The sequence below is a fragment of the Cervus canadensis genome, chromosome 3 (assembly GCF_019320065.1).
Source record: "Cervus canadensis isolate Bull #8, Minnesota chromosome 3, ASM1932006v1, whole genome shotgun sequence".
In the NCBI taxonomy this organism is placed as follows: Eukaryota; Metazoa; Chordata; class Mammalia; order Artiodactyla; family Cervidae; genus Cervus; species Cervus canadensis.
Genome location: NC_057388.1, coordinates 57011026 through 57037449, shown reverse-complemented (window position 1 = coordinate 57037449; position 26424 = coordinate 57011026). Strand labels below are relative to the sequence as shown.

The following is a 26424-nucleotide window of genomic DNA, read 5'->3' as shown; positions in this document are numbered from 1 at the left end:
TTCCATTGTTAAATTTGCGCCTTCAAAATATGGTCTGTTTCATTTGGTCAGTTTTATAAATTATATAATAGTAAGGAAGAAAAAATAAAAGATAAAGTCATAGTCAGGAGGTAATAGTGTAAAATGAATAGATTATAAATATGTATATTTTAATTTTTTTAATATCTGTTTTTTAAAAGTAATTAATATGATCACTATACAGCATGTGGGATCTTAGTTCCCTGACCAGGGATCAAACCCATGCCCCTGCAGTGGAAGTGCAGTCTTAACCACTAGACCACCAGGGAAGTCCCTACATTATATTTTTACGAAGTGGGTCTGATTTTCTGGAAATGGGCTTGTCCGGGATATGGGTCTGATTTTCTAGCTGACTTGAGATGGTCTTCTTGGAAGGATCACTCTTTACTGATGCTCAGAGCCTATGGATCCAGCGAAGGTCAAGAGTCCCCAAAGCCAGTGCTTCTCAAAATTTAATATGCATGAGCATCACCTGATTCTTCAAGGTTGGGGTGAGGTTTAGATTCTGCAGTTTCAACAAGCTCTCAGTGATGCTGATGACTGAGCAGCAAGAACCTAAATTACCAAATCAAAACACCAGCTCTCCAACTCATCACAATTAATTTTATTCCACAGCATGTTTAGGGGAATGTTATTCTCAGGAAGATGTTTAGGACTCAAATAATTAAACAAAAAAAACCTGGAAAGTACACACATTTATGTATCTCTTCTTTTCATTAAATATATATCTGTTTGGCAAAAAATGTTAGACTCTTTTATACAAAAACAAAGCAAAAACAAACAAACAAACAAAACAACCAACCCCCAAAACCAACAACCCAAACCCTTTGCAAGTTGTCAATACCTGCAATAACTACAACGATGTAAACTTGGATGTCTGCCAGCTTGACCATCTTGTGGAACCTGTGTTGCAGCAGAACCCCCCCAGACCCTTAGATAGCAACTGCCTGTCATCGAGGCTTTTAGATTTAGTACGTTAAGAGATGAAGCAGGACGACTGAGTTCAGCATTGTGCTTTTCAGCTAAGGGGCTGGAGGAGTGTGTGGCAATGAGGAAGGCAGGTCAGGGCTGGGGCAGGGAGAAGAAGCCCAAGACTGGCTGAGAGACAGGAAGGGTGGTCACAGCCACAGGGCAGACGTGATGTGGCCACGGGACCCTCAGATTGTGTCTGGTGACCCAACGCTTGCGAGAACTAGGATGAGGCAACCGCTGTTGCTCTTGGAACCAGAGAGGAACCAGGCAGGCAGAGGCCAGGATGGGAAAAGGAGGGCATTTAGAAGCAGATTTCAATTCACATGGAACTGGTGGTGTGAGCAGACCCTAGAGAGAAGGGGAACAAGGGGTGGTGTTTGTCTTCTCAAGTAGCTAGACCGTTTCCGGTTCTTCCAGACCCAGAGCTTGGGGCACATCTCTGTGCCTGGCTGCAGATTGGGAGGAGGTCTGAGCTGCTGGCTTGCAGCCGCTAGGAGGGGAGGACTTGCCTGCTGGAATGAAGATGGAAGGGCCCTTTGGCTCTCTCATTGGCGGTGGATTTTGCTTTTCTCCCACCTTCGACTGCAGCGACGGGAGGTGACCTAAAGCAATAGAGTCTAGAAACAGAATCAGGGTGGTGAGCAGGATGCCAGGTAGGGGCAGAAAAATGCCAGAGTTAGAGGAGGCAAGGCCAAAGGAAGTGTGGACCCACAGCGTCCCTTGACCACAGCGGATTCCACGGTGTGGGCGCCTTTTCATTCTTTTCTCCTATTAGCTAAATCTTCCAGTTTTGGAGGGGGGTGCATCTGGGCCCAGGGTGCTTCAATTACAGTCATAGACGAAGTCATAGTTGCTGGGCTCCTTGGGGATGGGTGGAGGCGCGTCAGGGATCTGAATGTTTTCCAGGTCCAGGAGGCGGAGCTTGATTTCCATGCTGAGCAGCGTGTCCAAGTCATTCCGTGTCAGGTCACTCATCATGTCTTTCCCCAGCAGCGCATTCAGCCCATCTGTCCAGATACAGTACTGGGGAGAAAGAAGATGACAATGAGAACGACTGATGACAATTACAAGAGGAATAACAATTGCTAACACCAACTGATCACTCAGCAAGGGCTGGGCTCTGTGCTAAGGGCTTTGCCTACATCATCATCTGATAGTCAGCACCTCTATAAAGTTGACACTTCTGTTAGCATCTCTGTTTTACAGATGAGGGAACTGAGACAATGAGAAATTAAGTCACTTGGTAGTATGTGGAGTAGGTGGGATTTGAACTTATGCAATCTGCCTCCATTGTCTGCACTCTTCTGTACAAATAATGCCTCCCTGCATAGCAGCAGCAGGATTTGAGTTTTTTCTGCCTGTGCAACAGAATATCTCTAACATCCCACCAGTGAATCAAAGAGTTAAAGGTATTGGTAGAATATATCCTAACACTCCTGGACTCAACATCAGATCAAACTTGCTACTCTCCTGACTCCAAGCAAAGTTCCTAATCTAGAGCTAATATCTGACTATCCTGTTTGATTCCTGCACTCAAAATGACAGCCGAACCCCACCGGGGCTAATGGTGGTCCCACCTTTGTATTTCTTAGCAAAAGATTTAGGAATAGCTCAGTGCTGCCCAAGGTCTGGTAGACAAAATGGCTAAAATTATTGGGTGATCCTAATGGAAAGTGGCTTAGCTGCCAGTCTATGGACCTCTTCTGCCTGGGTTTCTGGTTTCTAAGGGTTTTCTCCTCCAGGTCTTTGGAGTCTGGTCCTTGGGGACATCACCTGTTTTGGAAAGCACTCCATAGTACCCAAATAAGAATTTGGTTCTTCCCCTCTCATTAAAAATTAATCATGCCCTTTGCTTCTCCAGTAGGCTATGGACTATGTTTCATTTATCTGAGGATCTGCCTTGCTCTTGTTAGCTTCCCTTCAGAGGCTGAAATCCTGCCCTGATCTGGTATTAAAGCCATAATACCTGGGGAAGAACTAGCCTCTGCTGCCAGCATCAGAAAACTGCCTGCATTCTGGATGTTGTGCTTGGTTCACCTTTTAGGATGTCCCAGTCCTATACAGGACTTCTTTGATAGCAATTTCACTGCTCTTCCTGTGGGACTGGTCTTCCTTCTAGAATGTGTTCTAGATTCCTTTCTTGCCCTTACTGGGTCAAGTTGCAATTCCAGACCCTATTTAGCTTGTCCTTTGCACTGTGGTTACCTGGGCTATGTTCCAGAATATGATAGCAGAATATAAAAGCACTACAAGATGGCAAGCACTATACAGATCTTAAGTCACAATGATGGCTTAGAAATCTACCCTGATGCACACTGGTGGTGCCCCTTGTTAAGCCGAGGAGTGTACCATGGGTATGTTATTAAGTCTGAGCAGGGCAGTCCTGAACTGGAGAGCTTCAGTTCAGCCTTGACTATGGGATCTCAGGCAGAGCACTTAACCCATCTAAATATCAGCTGAGGACTAAGGGGTTTCTGGAAGTATTAGTGATCTCGTGAATACCTTAGATAGATTCTGCTGCTGCTGCTGCTAAGTCACTTCAGTTGTGTCTGACTCTGTGTGACCCCATAGACGTCAGCCCACCAGGCTCCCCTGTCCCTGGGATTCTCCAGGCAAGAACACTGGAGTGGGTTGCCATTTCCTTCTCCTAGATAGATTCTAGACACATCTAAACGTGTCTTTCTTCATAAATAATCTTGATAAAAATAGATACCCAGGTCCTACTCTGTAGATCTTGATCTTACAAATCTTAGGTCAGGAAGTTTTATTTAGAAAAGCTTCCAGCTAATTCTGATGTATCTCCATTTAGAAGCACCACTGAACCCCATGCTCTTTAAGGCCCCTTCCAGTTTAGACACTGTTTCATTGTAAATCCCTAAGTGCTTGGGTTGCCACTCTTTGTACACAGCCTTCCCAGTCCTGGCTAGCTTCCTAGTACAGATTAATTTAACCCACAAGAACACTTCTGTGGTGCTTTTCTTTTGAGAAGCAGCAAGCACAGAAAACTTTTTTAAAAAGCATCACAATCAATAAACAAAAACTGTAGTACTGAATCTGAGTTGGAAATTTCAATATAAATTTATGATGGATTTTGTCTTTTAAAAACATAACTCCAAGCTCTGTCTCCAAAAATGCCTAAAAATAATCACCAACCCAGTAGTAACAGGCACTGAGTGTCCAGATTCTGGTTGCTAAATAACAAAAGGAGTCAAAACTCCATAGAGAAAAGGCAGGAAATGCACAAGAAGAATCTGGAGTATCTTGTCATGCCAGAATGCCTGAAAGCTGCCAGAGTCATCTGTCAATAGGACTCAGAAGCCAACCAGAAGGTATTCCTACTTTCTCTGTAGTTGTTCAGTCGCTCAGTCATGTCCGACTCTGTGCCACCCCATGGACTGCAGCATGCTAGGCTTCCATGTTCTTCACTGTCTCCTGGAGTTTGTGAAAACTCATGTCCATTGAGTCAATGATGCCATCCAACCATCTCATCCTGTTGCCCCCTTTCTTCTCCTGCCCTCAATCTTTTCCAGTGAGTCAGCTCTTCACATCAGGTGACCAGAGTATTGAAGCTTCAGTGTCAGTCCTTCCGATGAATACTCAGGGATGATTTCCTTTAGGATTGACTGATTTGATCTCCTTGCAGTCCAAGGGACTCTCAAGAGTCTTTTCCAACACCACAGTTCAAAAGCATCAATTCTTTAGCACTCAGCCTTCTTCACGGTTCAACTCTCACATTCATACATGACTACTGGAAAAACCATAGCTTTGACTATACAGACCTTTGTTGGCAAAGTGATGTCTCTGCTTTTTAATACACTGTCTGGCTTTGTCACAGATTTTCTTCCAAGGAGCAAGTGTCTTTTAATTTCATGGCTGCAGTTACCATTCACAGTGATTTTAGAGCCCCCCCAAAATAAAGTCTGTCACTGTTTCCATTTTTTCCTCCCATCTATTTGCCATGAATTGATGGTACCAGATCTACTTTCTCTAGATAAGATAATTTGGGCATTGATAATGACAGTAATGGTAACCTTTTAAAATATAGGACTTCCCAGGTGGCACTAGTGGTAAAGAACTCATCTGCCAATGCAGGAGACATAAAAGACATGGGTTCAATCCCTGGGTTGGGAAGATCCCCTGGAGGAAGGCATGGCAACCCACACCACTATTCTCGCTTAGAGAATCCCATGGACAGAGAAGCCTGGAGAGTTACAGTCCATCGGGTCTTTAGAGATGCACAAGGGGAATATTTACAAATAAAATGATGATATCTGGATAAGCTTTGAAAATAATCTGGGGTATGGAAGCTGGGTATGGGTGGGGGAATAGGTGAAACCTCATTGGCTATGAGTTGATAATTGCTGAAGCTAGGGGATGGACACTGGCAAGAAGTTCTGAGTCCAGGCCCTGCTTTCTTCCTTCCAAAGCCATGCAGGATGGGGCTCAGATAGAAGGTATTTCTGGAACAAGATCCCCATGCTTTAAATTCAGGTTCTATCATTTACTACTTGTTTGATCTGGGAAATGTTTCTTAAGTTCTCTGTGGCTCATTACTTTTTCTTTTTTTATAAAATGGAAATAACATTAGCTTGTTTCTTTTACTGTTACAGAATGAAGACTGAGGGAGGTGAGGCACACAAAGCATTGAGTGGTGCCTGGTTCAGAGTATTCCAGTTATAATTACTATTGTCTTTACTATTGTTGAGGTAGTCAATGTTGGGAGGCTTCTCTCTCCTCCTTTGATCAATGAGGATATCTGTAATAGAACTTTCTGCTTTATGGAGCAATTATGCAAATAAAATGAGGTAATAGATATGAAAGTGGTCTGAAGAAATTAAAAGTATTCACAAGTGCATGGCATTTTTCTCCTCACTGCATCAATAAAAAGTGGCAGATATGAATAAAAATTTGGCAGTCTCAGAGCATTTATCCTTATCTGGAATTAATGCATACTGGGCAAAACAGCCTTGTATAGATTTAAATAGCATCCACAGTTCTACTATTTTAAGTAGTTTCCTATATATCTGTATATATCTTGAATATGGTGGCCTGCGTACAACCAAAATTTTATTTAAAAAGAGAAATGGTAGGACACGGTATCTATTTTCAAGAAGATGAAGACAAAGTCATTTCCTTCCATGAACTAAATGTCAAGTAACACAGAATTATATTTAAGCACCACTTTAAATGCAGGATTTGCATCTAATCTTTCTTCTCTTTTGGGGATGTACAATTTTATTCAAAAGCTTCAAACCAGTAAAAAAAAAAAAAAAAACAAATACAGAATAACTTCTAAATGAGTTAAGTCTCCCTAAGGAAATGGGGAACAAAATTCAAGTTCTATTAAAATGTTCCTTCCTTTCTAAAAGCTTTTTATGTTACCACATGTGCAACAAAAATTTGAATGGTATCATCTAAAAATAAGAGTTTCAAGCATGATGTTGGGTTCTAGTTTACAAGAGAAAAAGTTAAATCAGCCATAGCTGCTACTTCATCTTACAAATGCTTTTTCCTAGATTTATGCTAAATATTTTAAATATAGCTGACAGTGTTCTTCAAGAAGAGAAACAAATTATACATATAACAAGATGTCAAAAAGGAATAAAAGCATCGCAAAAATAAAATTCCAACAGCAGAGACAGTCCTAAACCTCTTAAAATAACTTAAACATGGTAAAAACTCTAGTTCTTAAACGTTTTAAAGAATTGAGACAAATTTATCATGGGAAAATTTTGACCAAAACCTAAATATTCAATAAAAACCAAGCAATAGCTAAGGATGATACTTTTTCTGTAACAGTTATGTCCTTCCTATGAAGGATTCATACCTTCTTCTTTACCATAAAATCTTGATTAAGCTAAGAAGAAGTTGAATCTGTTTTAATTTGCAGTTTTTTGAGAGATTTGCATTCTATTCCAAGTCAACAAAATGTGCCTTTGCTCATAATTTTTCTCAGGTAGACTTAAAAAAAATTTTCTTTCCAGTATTTTTTTATCTGCTGTTTTTCTCAAGAAAATATGACATTCTCTCATAAATTAACCCCTGGAGACCTTTACCTCATGCTTGTCAGGAGCTATGAAGTTCAGTTGGCAGTTTGAGTCATACAAGATCGAGAAAGCAAGTTCAAGCACCTCCTGCAAGAGATTAGAGAAAACACCACACTGAAGACAATTTGCACGTTTTGTTTTTCAGTTACAAATGGCTGCAGATTGAACATGGAATAGTGCCTATAGTGGGTCCAGGCAAGTGGAGCAGCATTGAGGCTGATGGGAAGAAGGATGATATTTTTCAAGATTCACAACACATTTCCTTCTCTCTCTTCATGGGAGGTCTGTATGAACCAATTCGTTTAATTTTCAAGACAGTACATGGAACAAGTATTATCATTCCTCTTTTATGGGAAGGAGCTCAGAGAGGTTAAGTGAGTTGTCCAAGGCCACACAGCCCCAAAGCTGTGCTACTTTCCTATCTTCAGCATCTCCCTCCCAGGGAGACCATGGAAAGCAGTAAACTCTTTCACAATCAGCAACATTATGGGCTGCTCTATCTTCTGTCATTTGCGAAAAGACAGATGTTCATAGAGGGTATAAACTTCCTAAATCATGGAAGCTACATAGGAGGTAATGAGGCTTCTGGATGAATCCACTGTCTTTAGGTAGTACGTCTGCCCTTTGACCTCTGAACTACTGTAGAACAAAGGCTATACCAAACCTAGTTCTATCCTATAGTGGCTGCAGGGTGTAAAGGAGAGTATGGGCCCAAGTGGCAGGATAGCTGGATTCATTCATTGGTGAATGTCTCTTCATTCGAGTGCCTGGGTTCATTCACAATACAGACTGTGAGACAGACCCAAAGGGCCAAGGACTAAGTGACGCTGTCATTCCATCGTAGCTGGATCACCTTGGCTGAGACACTCAGTGCTGTACCTAATACGTACGTGAAAATATACTTCTCAAATTGTACACACTATGCAATAATGGATATAATGATTATTCGACTGGATTGAGCAGTCAGCAGGTACAATCTTTGCGAGACGAGAGTCACTGCACATCTCAGCACCCTGTTTTGTGTTTGTGTGCGTGTGTTAGTTGCTCAGTCATGTCCAACTCTTTGTGACCCCATGGACTGTAGCCCGCCGGGTTCCTCTATCCATGGAATTCTTCTGGCAAGAATACTGGAGTGGGGAGCCATTTCCTTCTCCAGGGGATCATCCTGATCCAGGGATCGAACTTGCATCTCCTGTGTCTTCTCCATTGCAGGCAGATTCTTTACCATCTGAGCCACCAGGGACGCCCCTCTCGACACCCTAACAACTCCTAATTTGGAGGAAAGAGCCAAGTGAGTCCATATCGATGCTCTGCATCACTACAACACACATGTGCTAGCCTACCTTCTATCTCTGTGTCTATGAGGCACCACTGATGACTGCCCCTTTCCCTCATGGTATGATCTGGGAGCTGCATTCTCAGTAACCACCCACAGGCGTTCTTTCTTAGGGAGGTAGATCTCTCCACATCATTCTCTACCTCAACATCTGTCAGAAGATTTGTCTTTGGCCAGTAACTCACAGCAAGAATGCTCCAGAAAGAAGATGGAAGGCCGAAAGATGAGATCACTGCTGCTAGATTTCAGAATTCCAGATGAGAAAGAATTCTCCCAAGTGGACTCCAAAGGCTCAGCATTAGGTGGATGCCTCTCCTGACACAGTCAGCCATCAGGCTATTTGTGGCTCTCATGAATTCTTTGTTTGGCTCGTCTCTAGCTGTCCCCTCATTAAGGGAAAGCAGCTTTTGTTCTGAGCGCAGACCTACCAGCATCTCATCCTCTTAGGGTATCCTCACTCCACCAGAAATAGAAACAAGTGAAGGAAAAACTGCTGAGTTACAGACCAGGATCTATTCTGCAAGACTACCCACTCTGAATTTTTCATTCTTTTCTTCCTTAGGATTCTATTCAAGCCTGCCCAGTAAAGATCAATAAAAATGGAAAAGAGTTCACCAACAAACAAAAACAATTTCCCCATAAGTTTAGCATCTCTTTCGGGTCTTTTAGTGTATAATGAAAATGGTCATGGGTCCTAGCAGTGGTATAATTGGTGTCATCCTTTTAAAAAAGCCTGTGAGGCAGTCCATATCAAGAACAAGCTGTCCCACTTTTGGAGTTACTCCTAAAAAAATTTAAAAGGAAGCAAAACTGTATATACTATAATCTGTAAGAATGTAATAGAAGAGAAAGAGAATATTGTGCTCAATCATGTCCAACTCTGCGACCCCATGCCCTGTAGCCTGCTAAGCTTCTCACTCCATGGGATTTTTCAGGCAAGAATACTGGAGTGGGTTGCCACTTCCTTCTCCAGGGGATCATTCCATTCCAGGGATTGAACCTGGGTCTCCTGGGTTGCAGGTGGTCTCCCACATTGCAGGTGTATTCTTTACCAACTGAGCCACCAAGGAAGCCCTAAGAATGTAATACAAGGAACTAAATAAATGTCCTCCCTTCTTTGGTAAAACATTAAATAAAGAAATCACAGATTAGCAACCCTGCAAAATATATGCTGCTAGGCATTAAGTATAATTACAAACATTCGATTTTAAGTGGAAAAACAAACAAGAGAAATGAACATTATTTACATACTGATTACAACTAGGAACAATGTCTAGCTGTGGTTGGAGACTGGAACCAAACATGTGAAATGAAAATAATTATGTTAAGATGCTGGGATCATAGGTGATTATTTTCTTTTAAAAAACTGAAAACATTTTTCAACAAAATGTTAAACTCTAATCTCATAAAATCATAAAAACTGTTCTTAGAAGAGAAACATTGATATAGGTGATGATTTCTTTACTAATCTTAGTGTCATCCTCTGGAAAAACTCTGACTTGTACTTAGGAGATTGGAGAGAAAGGAGAGGAGGGGCTTTGCTTCTGGACACCCAGTCAGTACATCACAGCAGGTGACCTTCAGACGTCAACAGGAAAAGGTGAAACTGACAACGGATTTCTGACTGATGCTAGACCATGCCTGCTGCTTTGCTTAGGGCAGGCACATAGCTAATCATCCCCTTGCTTATGACAGCAGGTGTGAGCCATCAGCAGAACCCAGACGTGGCCTCTTGACTAGGTGCTGAAGTCACCTGAGACCAGAGTGTCAGTGTGGTTGTCCTTTGTGACACTTCCTCTTCCACAGGGCATGGAGCAGGAAGAAAAAGGAGGGAGGCTGCCAACTTTAGGTTTTGCCCTTCTAAGGCATTTACCAGCGAGGACGTGAATGAGAGGAACTGTCATGACCTAGATTTCTGATAAACACAGGCAGGAAATAGGAAATTCGTGAGAATGTCAATCCCCACTTTAATTTCACCAAAGCTGCCTGGGAGGGGTTGGAGGAATTACTTCTCTGAGTCGCATGCCTGCGTTAAAGGCTGCTATCACTTATAATGAGTTTTATTGACGTCCCCAGCTGGCTGTCATTGAGGCTTTGGTGGAGGTCAGCTCTCCAGCACTCTGGGCAGACAGGCTGCAGAGCTGGCAGCGACGGCCTCTCGGGCTCACACTCTAGAAGCGGCCACCTGTCCAAACTGTCTGTGAGGGGAGAGGTGCCAGGAGGCGGCGGAGTAAGTGGCTGTGGATCTGGGGCAGCGTCCCCCTCAGGGGCTTCTTGTCACACACCACAACACTCTCTTAGATATCTGATGCTCTGCGGTTTTGCTACTCACTACCTAAGGTCTTTTATTCACTCTGGATCTAAGTCAGTGAAAAATCATGTCCAGGAGTAGCTTACTTCCATCCTCTGTCTCACTAATTCATATGTCCTCCCCTCACATGTGGAGGAAGGCCTGGGATAAGCGAGTTCTGTGGTTGGAGGACACAGGAGGAACTCACCCTATGACCTCTGACCCCACTCTCAACCTTCTGGCCCTGGGCCTAGCGACAAGGCATGCAGGGTCAGGGGATGCTTAGAGAAATTCTGGGCATGATGGTGTCTTGGTTTGGGGATTTCCACCTTCCAGGGTCATGTGATGGGCTGATAGAATATGAGAGTAGAGTTTTATACAACATAATTTCACTGTAAAGTGTTGGTTGCCACTCCTTACATTGTTTTGGGGTGACTTGTCTCATTTGGCCATCTCACTGGCATTCACTTTAACTATGTTGGTTCTCCAGCATCTATCCAGGTTATCTTGAGGGCAAAGCATTTTGATTACAGATGTGGCTATAACTTGGCATGTGTTTGTGTTAAACATGGCCAAGAAATAGTAGATTTCATAGCTATAAACACTGCAGCTCATCTATATACCTATGAGTTTGACTTTCTATTTTATGAGGCAAAATCAGTCATTCACATATTATATGAATCTTGGGATGAATCGTGAGAGAATTGTGCCTTCTGTAAAGTAGCTTTATGTCTGGGCCCCGTCTAAGCATTATTAGCCAATAATAATAATAATAATAATAATCTAAGCATTATTAGCCAATAGTTCTCCAACCTATTTTCGTCCCTGTCCCCACCAATCCTACACTGTGAATTCAGTGTTTCTCAGTCAGAGGATGTTCATCAGATGTCAAAAGTCCCCATGCACCTGTCATATATTGTTTCCTTCTTCTAGAAGGTCTTCCCCTCTCTTCTTTTCAAAACCCAGTTCAGACATCACTTCCTCCATGAGTCTTCTCAAAATCCCAGGCTCCCCTTGTTTTTAAATATACTGGGGTATAGGCACCATTGGATTCTAATAGCATGTGGATTAATCTTAAATTAATACATTAAATCTTGTATCTGCTCTAGACACAAAACATCAGGGGCCAGGTTGTATTTATCACTGGATTCCCAGCACCCGGCACAGGTCTGATATAAAGAAAATACTCAATATAGTGTGAGTATGAATGATGAATGAAGTAACTCTGAATAAAAGGCTTTTTGTTTAAAGATCAGGATTTTCAAGTCAATACTAGAACATCAGCTTCTAATATAATCTGCTTCTTATTTCAGGTTCATGAATCATACTGGAAAAATAAATCCGGGCTCTGGGCATGGTGAAATGAAAGCATCTCTCAGGTCAAACATATTCCTATCCCTTTCACTGATATCTGGTTAGATCTTCCCTCTGGTGATTGCATGCTAACTATTTAACTCCTAAAGCCCAAGGCAGTGGGATAAGTACCAGGACTGCCCACTTTCAAAAATACAGTAACAAATCAACTTTATTTTATGAATCACAGAGTTTGAATTTAGAATCCTTAATCCTTAAAAGTCAAATTCTTCCAATTCAATTTCCATTCACCCATGAAAATTCTTTTCAAGTATCAGGAATTTCCTACCCTCTCTGTGAAGAAGCCAATACTTTTTGTGTCCACAGAAATTTGTCTGTTGTACCAACTTCTTTTAAAGAAGTTAGACTCAGCTCCAGGAGGACAGGGCCGTGTCTGCATGTGCATCACTGTGCCTCTAGCCCATCCTATCTCAAGTGCTCTAATGCTGACTGAGTGAAGGACTCTATGAAAAAAGACCTCTGCCTCAAGGGAAAGGATCAGTCCCTTTCCTTTATCTATTTCTAGGGCCTTAGACTGTGCCTGGCATGTCAGCTGTTGACTGAGCAGGAAGTACTACCAGTTCCCAACAGATCCGAATGTCCAGTTTGCCCTGCTCATAATTAAGCTAATGAAGAGTCCTGGGGCATAAAATGTCAGAATCTACTGTCTAGCTGGAAAAGCTTTAGAGCCAGCAGCAGGCCTTGGCTGCTGCCCACTGCCATGCACTGACAGACCTCCTGTGGACACATTTTGGCCAACCCTCCTTTTAAGCTGCAGGTCTCCTTTTTCCATCTTATCCCATCTCATCTTCCACTGCCCCCTTCTCCTTTTGCCTTCAGTCTTTCCCAGCATCAGAAGATATGGTTGGATAGCATCACCGACTCAATGGACAGGAATCTGAGCAAACTCTGAGAGATGGTGGAAGACAGGAATTAGTGACTGAATGACAACTCCCCTTTCTTATCCAGAAGTCCCAGAGGTAGGGAGGAGCAGGCCTCTGGATCACTGGGGAAGGGGTGTGAGTGAGTTGAAGAAATAAATTATTAGAATTTGGGGCTTCCTTTCTGCTTTCTGACATTTTTCCTGATGCATCAGATATATGAACACTATTAATATTACAAGACAAATTATTCTCATATGTATACAAATGAAAGAGCCAGGCTAGCAGAGCTACTGCTACCTCTCTCAGCCCTCTAGGCTAGCAAATTCCAGAAAGTAGCCTTCATTTGAAGTCTTATCTATGTGTCTACAGCAGTGTGTCCCATTTATCAATCCATTCTTCCATCATCTATCCACCTCTCCATCCACCCATTCATCTATCATTCATTCATTTGCCCACTTGCCCAGTTTTCTATAAGTATCATCACAATTTTTAAAAATAAGGTTGGAAAAGTCATTCACTCAGTTTGTTTTGTTGGTCTCCTCTAAAAGGAGAGGAATCTGAAACAAGAAGGCCAAAATCAGCCACATCCATCCTAGGCTCAAATAAGCTCATCTCCATACCTGTTTTGATATTGATAGCTTGTATCTCATTTCATTTTCTTTTGGTTAGTCAAGCTAGAAATTTCAATTTCATTTATATTTTCCAAGGACCAAGTTTTGCTTTTGTTGATTTTCTCTACTATTTTCCTGTTTTCAATTTCATTGATTTCTAATATTTATTATTTCTTTTCTTCTGTTTTCTTTAGGTTTAAATTGCTCTTCTTTCTTTAGTTTGCTAAGGTGGAAACTGTACTAATTTTAAACCTTTCCTTTTTCCTAATATATGCATTTAATGCTATACATTTCCCTTTCATCACAACCCACCCATTTTGGTAAGTTATATTTTCATTCTACTTAGTTTAAAACATTTTGTTATTTCTGTTTAGACTACCTCTTTGAACTATGGGTTATTTGGAAGTGTGTTCTGAAATTTCCAAACATTTTGGGGATTTTCCATCTATCTTTCTGTCATTGATTTCTAGTCTAATTCCATTGTGAATTAGAATATAGTTTGTATGATTGTTACCCTTTTACACTTTTTAAGATGTATTTTATGACCCAGAATGTGGTCTAACTTGGTGAATGTTTCTTGTGAGTTTGAGAAAAACATATATTGTGCTGTTGAGTAGATTTTCTATTAATGTTAATTGGATCAAGTTGACTGATAGTGCTGTTCAGGTCATCAATATCCTTATTGATTTTCTGCTCACTTGATCTATCAATTACTGACAGAGGGTTACTGAAGTCTCCAGGATAATAATAGATTTGTGAATTTCTTCTTTCAGTTATCTCAGTTTGCCTCATGCATTTTGATCTTTGTTCATCCCATTACTTTCACCTATCTTAGTTTTTATATTTAAGTGGGTTTCTTATAGGAAAGTATATATTTAGTCTTGCTTCTTATCTATTCAAATAATCCCTGTCTTTTAGTTGGTGTATTTAGATCATCGACATTTAAAATGACTATTGACAGAGTTAGATTATGCCTGCCAAGTTTGTAACTCTTTTCATTTGTTGCATTTGTTCTTTATTTTTTATTTACTCCTTTTTTTTTTTTTAACCTTATCCTGTTTTGAGTATCCTTACTTCTCCCTCCTGTACGTTTTGACTTTTCTGTCATTCATTTCACTTATCCATATGCCATAGACATAACACATTTTAAAATTATTATTTTAAGCAAAAAGTTACCTTTTAGATTAATTAATAAGAAAAAGAATACTTTTCTTTTATCTTCACATATTCCTTCCCTAATAGTCTTCCATTCTTTATGTAGATTCAAGTTCCTATCCTATAGAATTTCCTTTCTGGCTGAAGAATTTCTTGCAGAGTAGGTCTGCTGGTAATGAATTCTCTTGATTTTGCTCCTGAGTAGATCTGGTTGTGAACTCTGGATGTATGTGACTCAATGTATCCAGATTCCATGGTGGTGGTCTTCCCCTGCACCATCAATTCTCTTGGTAGTTCCAAAAAAATTGTTGAGTTTTACTTTATGCAGTTTCTTCTTACTGTGGGATAGGAGTGACAACTCCTAGGCTCTTTACGCGTTTGAGTTGAATGAGAAGTTCCTTCACACCTGTTTTAAATAATTCTCTGTGCCTACTTAGAGCGCTTGAGTCCTGGCAAGTTGCTTTGCTGCCAATACCACCACCCCTAGCCTTCTTTAGACTACACACTCTTATTGCTGCCAAGTTCCCCAAATTGTGTCCTGGTCAGTTCCAAGTGTTATATAACCACAGGGACCTCCGGTGGAGCTGAGCAGAGCTGGTACTTCCCAAGGCTATATCTGACATCAGGCGGTCTTGCTGCTGCTGCTGTCGCTTCAGTCGTGTTTGACTCTGTGCAACCCCGTAGACTGCAGCCCACCAGGCTCCTCCGTCCCTGGGATTCTCCAGGCAAGAACACTAAAGTGGGTTGCCATTTCCTTCTCCAGTGCAGGAAAGTGAAAAGCGAAAGTGAAGTCGCTCAGTCGTGACCGACTCTTTGCGACCCCATGGACTGCAGCCCACCAGGCTCCTCCGTCCATGGGATTTTCCAGGTAAGAGTACTGGAGTGGCAGGTGGTCTTGAAGGAAGGCAAATCATGAAGGCTGGGGACTTGCTGCTTTGGTTAAGGATGCTCTTCTGGAATCTGATGAGCTGTTGGATCCCTGTTTCCCCACAACGTGGAGAAGAAGTAAATGCTGTGTAACGAATAACCTATAGACCCTAAGGTATGCCCTTATGTGGCCCAGTGCTTTATATGATGGTACTGTGATAGGCTTGGCACGAAAGGAATTCATATGGACTAGAGGTGAATTATACTTAATGTAACTTAAGAAGCGAAACTCTTGTTATCAGTCTCTTTGGCTGTATCCTCTCCTTTATTTTCTTCCTAAATAGTACTTTTGTAGTACTTTTGATTTTCCTTAACCATGGATAGGGTTTTCTTATGCAGACATAGATTCACCTTCATCTTACAATGATTGAAATTACAGGGCAGGCATTATTCATGCCAAGCCTGATTGATAAATAGGATGTGTATAATGTTTATACTCTTCTTAGATACTGGCACAGGGCAATAAAGAAGCAGCCTACCTGATCAATGTGATATTTTTGGTACCAAGGTGTCTGAAGCCTCCAGATCAATCTGATTAATCTTGTTCGTATGTGGATACTACGGATCACAAAATGCCAAAAGATAACAAAAATTGCTCCCTGATGGCCCCTCCAAGGGCAAATGCCTCCAAAGTGGGGACAAAGGAAATTCCTCCACCTTTTCAGATAATGCTGCCCCGCACATCTTCTGTTATGGAATGTAGGCTGTCATGGTGAACAACACGGTGGGAAGGGTGAAAAATAACGCAATGTGAAGAGTGTTCAAGCAATATACACCTTTGGGAAAATTTTCTCCCTTAAGCTGAATTTGAACTGTTTCACAATATTTCCCATGATGCTGAAGAATATTAGGCCTTGAAAATTTTTCTAAGATTTTTGGGAGTCATCTGGTCTCTCTTCCATTTCCCAGAGTTCTCTGAGACCCCATAGGGGTAACTAAGAAGAAGAAAATGGAAGAGACTGGGGAGGAAATGCAGAAGGGAGAATGTGAACATACGTAGGAGGGTAAGAGGGGCCCAGAGGATGGAGATGAGTGGAAAGACTTGAGAGAAGACTCGTAACATCAGTGAGGGCAATTCCCAGGGCTGTACATGGACAGGAAGTGGAAGAATACAAGACATGGTGGGGCTTCAGCAAGTGATCAGTGAGAGAAAGAGTAAGACTGAGGGATGGAAAAGGAATCAGAGAAGGAAAAGGAACCGAGTTTAAGAGATGTGTAACTGTGTGACACATCTGCACACACACACACACACCCATACCCACACACACACACACACACACACACACACCCCCAACCACACAGGCATAGCTACCAAAGAAGGGCCCACTGTAGTTACTAACTGCATTGTGCAGACAGAACTACTTAGCATAATTTGGAAATCATACCTTATTTTGTTTAAGGGCACCTTTCTCTTTCATATGAGGGCAGTCCTTTCCCGTCACCACAGCTTTGATATCTGCCACCGGCACTGAAATTCATAAGAGAAAATGAAAGTAACTACATCATGTGACAGCATAAGTGTCCATAAAATAGCAAGACTAAGCATCACCGAGTCTGTTGGTACAGCTACCATTTCCAGACACTATAGCAGGAAGAGAAGAGAGATGAAAAGAGGGAGAAGTCAGGCAGGCTCCAGAACAAGGAACTAAAATATACTCTTAATATTCTGGTAGAAAGCATTCCTGGGGAGAAAAATCTATGTTCATGAGTAGAGTTTGTTTCAAGAAAAGAAATACCTAAAAAAAAAGATGGCACACAACAATAAAAAACCCATCATAGTTGTGTTAAAAGTGATGGCATTAGAAGGAGTAATAATAATAATAAGTAATAGTGGTACTGATACTGATTTTATGGAAGACATCTATGTGCCAGGAGCAAATGCCAAGTGCTTCCTATAGATTGATATCTCTTACTATAGTAGTGACATCACTTTAGTTTCTGAGTTTTGGATAATAAGCAGAACCTTATTAATAACCCTATCACAAAAAAATCTATCTGAACATAAACCATTCTGAACTCTCACTCTCCAAATTCTCCCTCTTGCCATCTCATTAATTCTCATAACCATTCTGTCAGGCAGGTTTTGTTATTCCTAGATTATGGACAACAAAACTAAACTCAATTAAATAAAGGGAACGTTCCTTTCTGTTAGGGAAATGGTAGCTGGCACTTATCTTGGAAATCCTGAGAATAATGCAGTTAGATAAAATGATGTTATCTATCGTCTTATTCAGGACTTGGGGGAAGACAAAAGATATGGAAAGGCTTTTGCCCTTAATGCTTTTGTTAAGATCATCTGATAGAGAAAAGGCTGCAGGATGGTTTGGAAACTTAATTTTAAAAACTGCAGAGTTATCTGTCCCTTTCCAACTCCTAATCTTTCAGTCCCTCAAGGGACTCTAGGGGCTCAGTTGGATATGCAGAAGCTTTGACTCATCAATTCCTTGACTCCTCCAATGACGAAGATAATGAGAGATTTCACAATTAAAGTTCACCTACTTTTATTGGGGCATTGGGTTCTGGAGGTGACATTTAGATGAAGATAAAATTATAAAATATATAGAATATCAAAATGATATAACAGGAAGGCTCTTTAAAAGCTAACATTTTCCGGGTACCCTAAAGTTGCTAAGAACTCTGTCCAAATCCTTGATACCTCCAGAGCTCTCTCGAACCCTGAGAAGAGTGGTGCTGTAATGAAATCTTCCAGGATTCTCTGATGGCACCCCCCCTGCTCTCTGTCCTACCACATCTGCTCCTCTAGCTTAGACTCCTGGTTCTAGATTCCTTGGTAGATAGGACTTGTTCTCACTAGTAACGGTTCTGGGCACATGGAAGACCACGCTTCTCAGCAACTTTTGCATTTAGGTGGGGCTGAATAATGATTAGCTCTGGTAGTGAAACATGAGAGGAGACGGCCTGGCTCTTTTCCTGGCTGAGGCAGTGAGAAACCCACTTCCATCAGCCTCTCTTCCCCAGCCGCAGGGACTGATCAGGCCACGTGGTCCCTCCAGATGGTGCAGCTCTGGGATGTCAGAACAGCCATCAGCCTGTGTCCCTGTGATCATGCAGAGCAGTCCTTTGAAAGCACATGTCAGTTATATAATTGAGGAGAGAGAAATAAACTCCTGTTGTGAGCCAGTGAGGTTTGGGGGGTTATTTATTCCTGCAGCTTAATGTAGCAATGCAGCCTCTTCTGAGTGGCATGACCCTTGACCTTGGACCCCCTTCTTCCCCTACCTGGCTGCTCAGGATCGGCATCTTCTTGTAGACAGTCCCTGTGATTCCTGACCTTTCCTTTGATCACAGCCACTGACTTCAGCTCTTCTCAAATCCATTTTCATAACCAACAATCAACCCTGTTCTCAGTGGCCAACCTGGCTACCTACTTGCTACTATGGGAAGAGATATTTGGGCACTTTGGGAAGTTGGGTTTACTTAGTGTTTACGTTTCAGTGGAAAATGTACCACTGAAGTGAAACTGTGATATAATTAATGTACAAACTCCAAAACCCTTCTCAAGCTTCAGATGGAGTTTGAGTAGCAAACACCTCCTAGAAAGTCTTCTGCTGTTCAAATATGTAACGTGCTCAGTGAACAAGAGAGCGTGTCTTTGATCGGTAAATAGTAAGTTAGTTACCCCTTGGCTTTGAAAACCCATCATGGGGAACAGGACAAGGGTAACACTAAGGTCTGTTGTGGGAGCAGTCTTCAGAATCTCTAATAAGAAGGCAGCAGGGGAGAAAAGGCAGCCTTTTCTGCACCATGCTGGGGGCAGTGCATATTTTACGTATTTCATATGCACTGTCCCCTGTCAAGGGGAAAAGCTGCTATATTTCTCATAGGATTGCGGCTAAAAGGAAAACACAAAATTCTAAAGATACAGCGTGGCTTTAAAGATTGCTCTTTGCATAGTTTGTTGTTGGAAGCACTGGAAAATTAGGTATTGGAAGGGCTAAAATGTCATCTTTTCTAAACCCACCAGCAGAGTTAGACTCACAAATTTTGAATCTATACTCTAAGGAGGTGACAGAGTGCTCTTGATTACTTCAAAGTAGGGCTAGGGTTTCCATCAGGTCTTTTTTATGTGGGAGCAGCATAACAAAGTGGGATTCAGAGATATGAGAACCAGAAAAGTCACCATTGGGTCCCTAGCCCCCACTCTAACTCCTTGGGGCCTGCCCTCATTTCTTTCAATGCTACTTTCAGTTTGAGCTGGATTGAGACAATCTAATCCAACATTTCCATTTTATAGATGGGAAGACTGAGGCCTAAAGAGAAGAAATATGTCACATAGCTAGTGAGGGATAGAGTTGAGACAGCTGCTTTTTCTTCTATTCCATGGTCTCTGGCTAGGCTATGATTTTCTCCTATGTTTGGAAGGTGTCAGCTCCCCAGATCATGCTAAACATATGTCAGACACAGCCCTGGAAGTGGTTATCACTTCAGATACGTTCAGGAAGCTCTTCAATGGCTAATATCTGTGGGAGAAAATTTAATTGTGATTTAAAACAGAAATGCCACTGAAAAAGTAAATGTGGCCATCATGATAAAAATTGTTCTATCTTTCACTCTTGGGAACCAGAAAGTTGAGGCAGAAATCACCCCAGGAAGCCAGTAAGTAGAGGCAGATATTACACCAGGAAGTAGCCAGTAAGCCATGATCACTTGCCCTATACATAGCTCCACTGTGGAAACTCCTTTGGACAGAGATACAGAGGAGGGGCAGGCTGATCCCAGGACAGTTCAGTAGAGGATCTGCCTCTAACTGGGCAGTCTGGAGTGGCTGGAAGAATCACAGAGCCTGGATTTGAATTCTAGATGCACCCACTGGCTATACCACTTTGGGCCTAGTTCTTGGAGCATAAGCTTCCTTGTGGGTAAAAATCTGGACTGGGGGCTGGATAGCTGCATTCAGGTCTTTGCTCTGTTATTTACTAGACACGTGGCCTTCAACAGGTTACTTAATTTTTGTGTACCTCTGTTTCCTAATCTATAAAAGAAGGGCAATGGTATCTACTGCTTCAAGTCAGGGGGAGGATACTTTGTTAATATGTAGAATAGCACAGTGCCTGGTATAGAGTAGGCACTCCAAATATATTATTTGCAATTATTATCAATAATCAGAGTTAATTCTCTTTGTAGATTGAGGGACCTGAATTACTTAGCATGCTTCAATGACCCAAATCGCCCCACTCTGCTTTGCTCTGGCCGCCGCTCCTCTCCTCTGTGGTAAGAGGCTTAATGGTCTTGTGTGAGGACTGAGCCCTCTCCTCCGGGCCCTTTGATGCAGGGGTGAAGAGCGCTGGCCTAGATTCCTCAAAGGGCAGTTCTGAGAGGTGGGGGCACTGCTGGGAAGCAGTGAAGTCTGGTTTTAGTGGGGTGATGAGAGTCTGCACACCTGGTGGGAGGAATGTGGGGCGAAGGGAGGTAAGCAGATGTGGACTTTTCAAGGGCCATGTTTCCTGCCAAACAAAAGGAATACGAGAGAAGAGATTTGCTAAACTTCTACGCATGAAGACAGCTAAGGAGTAGCCCTCAATCTCCACTCACACTCTCTGGATTAAACAGGTTCAATTACACTATTTGACTCATCAATATCTCAATATTCAGCACTGGTTAACTTAAGGGGTGGAAGACAATTTCCCCATTGGTCTCAAGAAAGGACAATTGTACATGGCAAGAGCAATGACACTTGAAATTAATTAAAGGAACAGCTCATTTTTCTAGTGGAATGAGGTTTTTGACTTTGAAGGGCTCTAAGAGGGTGGATTATTTTGCTCCAGGCAGAATGCAGAATTGGAATTAAATGCAAACCAGGTGGCAGGCCTGAAGCAGCAAACTTTGGTTTCCTGGGTTGGGGCCTTCTCATTTCCTGCACAAAACAGCTTCATCTGACTTCATTACACAAATATTCCTCCTCCCTGGCCCACCTGGCACACAGATATAATCTCTTTGATACACACACATCTGCACATGCACACCTGCACAGGTACGCATTCTTGGTTTATCTTACAATGGGTAAACTGTTTACAGAGCACCTCATCTGGAACTCTGAATTCCTAGATTTCTAAGGCCACAGAGGAAAGGGGCGGACAAGAGTTTCAGAGCCACAATCAGAAGGGACTGTTGCAATGCTTTCTCAGAAGGAGCATCATGGCCATGACCAAAAGCTCTCCAGAGATTTGCAGCTCTGTCCTGGCTCTTCTGCAACCATCCTGGCAAGCTGGCTCTCCCTGGCATCGGCACTCCAGTTTCCAGTCCTTGGGGATGCAGGCCTTGGTAGAGCTTGGGGTCATCAGCTTGTGGGCAAGTCTAGAGACGGCCCCTACACAAGGCTTAGGTTCTGTCCATGCCCTGATCTTCTCTAGGGGGAGAGCTACTGACTTCCTAAGCAGCCGAGCCAGCTAGAATGAGAGTGCTGCATTTAAACTGCAATCTATGCCAATCTATGGGTTGAGAAATGGATTAGACCCCTAAAAATATGGGGATAAAGATACATTCAGTGTGTGGGAGAGCCGACTCACTGGGCCATGTGGGTCAAGAATGAAACCAGATGTGTTTTCTTTTTTCCACCCCAGACCACTTTCTCTATTTCCTGGCCAAGTTAAGAGAGAGACAGTGGGAGAGTTTGTAGAGAGTTCTGGTTGCTATGGCCAACAGTAACCTCAAACTCTTCATTTTACCACCTTAGAGCACTGATTCCAAGTGGCTGGCCTCTGCACAGTTCTTTTGAGCTCATGAGGGAGGATTCTCAGTGAGTTTTTCACCAGTTAACAGCAAAGACAGGAAAATGAAGACACTCATTTTTAGAGATGCCATGAGTTTTTCATACAGCTAATTTAGTGCAAGGGACTGTCCTTTATTCCAAGGTTAGGCCTTTCTGGTCTTTTTTTGTGACTGAGTCCTTTTTAAAATGAAAGGAGTGTGATATTAAATTTTAGTTAGATTTTCTTTTATAATAGCTTTCTTTTTTTCTCTGCCAAAACCTGAAGTTGGCAACCCACTATCCACTCAGTTTTTTATTCTTTAAAAATTTTTACGTATTGGTGAAAGCCAGATTTAGGGACTCACTGGGAAGCATATCAGACAATATCTAGCCCTGCAGTTCTCACTTTAAATGTGCATCAGAATCATGTGGAGGCTCCATGAACCCAGAGATGGCTGCTCCATTCCCAGAGTTTCTGATTCATCAAGTCTGGGAGGGAGGATCTGGGAATCTGCATTTCTGTAAGTTCCCAGGTGATGCTGCTGCTGTGGATGGTCCAAGGACCACACTCTGAGAACCACTGTTCTAGCTTGTCTGTGGTGGGATGGAGATTTTCTGAGACTTAAAGGGAGGGTCCTTATCACAAAAACAGAGGCCTGGAATGACACCACAACAGGAATGAATGTATAGACACTGTCCCAGACTGCAGTACTGGGTTTCAGATTTCTTTCCTTTCCTATTAACAGTGCTAATAACATGGACTGAGGAGGCAGTGCGCCCATGAAAGGAAATAAGATTGCTTTCTGAACTAAATGACACTACAAAGACCAGACTGTCCCATTTTTAAGCTGGAGGAAGAGAGACTGTTCCAGGTTGTCTGTCTGATATGTCAGCCTAGAGTCTGAGTGTGTCAGGAATTTGCCACTCATGGTTTATTTTCCCCTGTGATGGCTAAGAGCTGCAAGGAAGACAGTACAGATTGGACTTCCATGGGCCCTGGGGCAATAAGAGGGAGGTGCCAGGATCTAGGGGTAAGGATTTAATCTGTGAATTATATGATTCATGGCAGGGTCAAGGTGACTTTTAAAAGTTATTTTAAAGTGTCTTTATTTTTTCCTGACTGTTTGATTTCTCTACCTGAGATATCCTTTGACACTATGTCTAACTTTATCTCATTTCTCTTTCAAATTAATTCATTACCTTTGTGTATTAAAAAAATTTTTTTCTTGGCCATGCAGTACATGGGATCTTAGTTCCCTGGCCAGAAATCAAATATACATCCCCTGCATTGGAAGCATGGAGCGTTAACCACTGGGCTGCCAGGGAAGTCCCTACCTTTGTGTATTTTAATGTTTCCATAATACTTTGTTTAATTTGTATACTTTGTTGTTGTTGTTTAGTTGTTAAGTCACGTCTGACTGTTTTGTGACCCCATGGACAGTAGCCCGCTAGGCTCCTCTGTCCTTGGCATTTCCCAGGCAAGAATAGCGGAGTGGGTAGCCATTCTCTTCTCCGGGGGATCTTCCTGACCAAGGGATCAAACCCTTGTCTCCTACATTGGCAGGCGAGTTCTTTACCACTGAGCCACCATACAGTCAACTATAATGAATAAAAGTGGTAGGGTATCAAACACACAATTCAGGTGAGATTATTTTGGATCATCAGAAAAAGATAGCTGACAACAGGTTTATGCTGGTTTTGCTTCTTAGAACAGTATATGGACAAGTAATATAAAAGTGGATGTTGGAACTCTAGATTTGTATCTTTCAGGACAGATGGGTAAGTATTCCTTTCCCAAACCACAAATCCACCAAGGTCTTGTGCCTGATGAGACGGCTCAGGCCAGGACTCACAGCAAAGTGGGCCGTGTCCAGTGGGTTTACTTAGGTTGATAGTCTTTCTGTATGATATTCGGTGACCAGGAAACAACCAACCAACCAACCCTCAGGCCTCCTACACAGAAGAGACACTTACGTTTGTCCTGCAAGGAATCATGGGGCACTTCTCCCTGGGGACTTTCTTCCAGATCTCCATAATGCAGGACCTTGTGGTTTGGTGAGAGCCGACAATACCAAAACTTGTCTGAGGGAAGGAAAAAAAAGAAAGAAAACGCAGATTTACCAGGTAAGTGATTCTGATTTTCAAAGAATATGGACATCCTTATTTCCTCAGAGCCTTTCATGAGAGAATAAGCAGTTTCTTTGATTTTAAGTCTTCAGAAAGGAATGAATTCCAAGAGCCCTGGCAGTCAGTCCCTTCTCAATTTTTGTACGCAGGTAGCTCCTGTCCTTCCAGGTAGACATTTGGCCACTGGGCAAGTTACCAGATCCTTCGAGGACAACGGCAACAAGTCTGAGGTGGTGACTTCCAGGGGAGTATTTCATCAATATCTATAATGATGAGGACATGGTTAACTATTCAGTTGGGGCTGACAAAGTAGGGGGAGAGATGAAGAGAAAAGAGCTTTCTCAGAACTTTTCTGCTTCCACTTCCCTCTGTGAGAGTCTAAGACTGTTGAGATGGCTGTGCCATATCTCAGCTGGCATAGTAAAGTCTTCACCCCTGAGGCCTGTACCCACAAACTAATCATGAATATATTATTAGGAGGCTAGTAATCCATACACAAGGGGCGGGATTCATGAGGAACCACCCTAAGTCAGAAATGTATCCAAGAATGAGGTTGTCACATTCATCTCCTCTCTAATTCCTAGAGTTTAGTTCCCTTAAATAGGCTTGATCAATACCTTAGGATCATCCTTATAAATAACTCCCTCAGCTAAACTTCATCTGCTCCCCCAAAATGTAATAACAATTTTTGAATGAGCTTGTGAGGTAGTGAGAAGGAGGTAAAGAGTGCTTTTTCTAGATAAGAACCTTAAATTGTGATAGCGATCTTTATGCAGCTCTCAGGGCTGGGGTAGATGCTGCCTTCTCCGGGAAGCCCTCTGTGGTTACTGCAGCCAAAGGGACTCTTTCCACCCTCTTAGCTGCTCCAGCGTCTCCTCTGGTGATTGGTGCCCTCATGTTAAATCCCTTGGTATTCCCCCATTATCTGCCATAGAGCTTAGGCAAGCAACTTGCCTAGTGGGGACATGGTCAACAGTTATTAACAGAAGAAGAAGACTCCAGGACACTTAACAGCCCCAACAGTGTGGAAAGCCAAGGCTCTCCGATGACAGCCATGGCCTTCGTGACTGCACTGCACCAATCTCTTGGCACAATGCCTGCCATGTAGAAGTTGCACAGTTGGTATTGGCTAAATTTATAAATGAAGGCTCAAGAGGACTCAGTCAAGATGTGTAAGTCACAAAACATCCATGACCTGTAAACCCTTTGTGCAATTACATAGTTGGCAAACATAGTGGCCTGGGCCAAATCATCCCATTACTGTGTCTACCAATACAAATTGTTCTGAAGCCAATCTGACCAGAAAGCTCTCTATAACATTTAACAAAAATGTTCTTTTACCTAAAATTGCTTTCACCACAAAATTATGCCTTAATTACAACTCTTTTGGTAGAAAACCAAGTTTTAAAAATGGAGGCAAAAGTCACACAGTGAACAAAGGAAACACCCAACTTGATCCACAAAAGCCAAATGCCTCTGTGATTCCTTTCTCAAGTATAGATAGGGTTTGAGAATTCCTGAATGTAGTCTGTATATAGCAATCCATATATTTTAAAAAATCTAAACTCCAGTGGAAAAATTTGAGAGGAAAGAAAAAATTATTTGAAGGCTAGGAAAACATCTGGAATTGCTAAATTTTCAAAATTCTGTTATATATATACACTCAACACAGGGAGGGCATTTCAAAGGGAGAAAATAAAATCATTCCCTGAATAATTCATAACCACTTCAATTAGGCAGCTTTCCATGAGGAGAACATATTTGAGAATTTGACTTGTTATTCACAATACGAAAATTGCAATTTGATAGGAGTGGGCTAAGCTTCAGCCATGAGCACCAACAGTGCTCTTGGGGGCCTGGCATGATGGACTATAGAGATCTCTTCAACCCAAAGGACCTTCCACTTTGTCTAAATAAACTGTGATGACCACAGCAGGAAAAACTTTCTGGAAAAACTTGCTATAGTGCTTTCCTTCCCCTGCTACCTCTGAGGTG

General features: G+C 42.1%; 1 protein-coding gene across 5 annotated transcripts in view; it reads right to left on the bottom strand.

Moving 5' to 3' along the window:
* Positions 1 to 601: 601 nt before the first annotated feature.
* ELMO1 (engulfment and cell motility 1) overlaps positions 602 to 26424 on the bottom strand; it is a 559777-nt gene continuing 533954 nt past the window's right edge. For all 5 annotated transcript variants that reach the window (XM_043463190.1, XM_043463189.1, XM_043463192.1 and 2 more), the window contains 4 exons: positions 24277 to 24384; positions 16979 to 17061; positions 7047 to 7124; positions 602 to 2013 (listed from right to left, as the gene is read on the bottom strand). In XM_043463190.1, coding sequence (XP_043319125.1) covers positions 1813 to 2013; positions 7047 to 7124; positions 16979 to 17061; positions 24277 to 24384 — 470 coding nt within the window. In that variant the 3' untranslated portion in view covers positions 602 to 1812. The remainder of the gene's footprint in view (positions 2014 to 7046; positions 7125 to 16978; positions 17062 to 24276; positions 24385 to 26424) is intronic.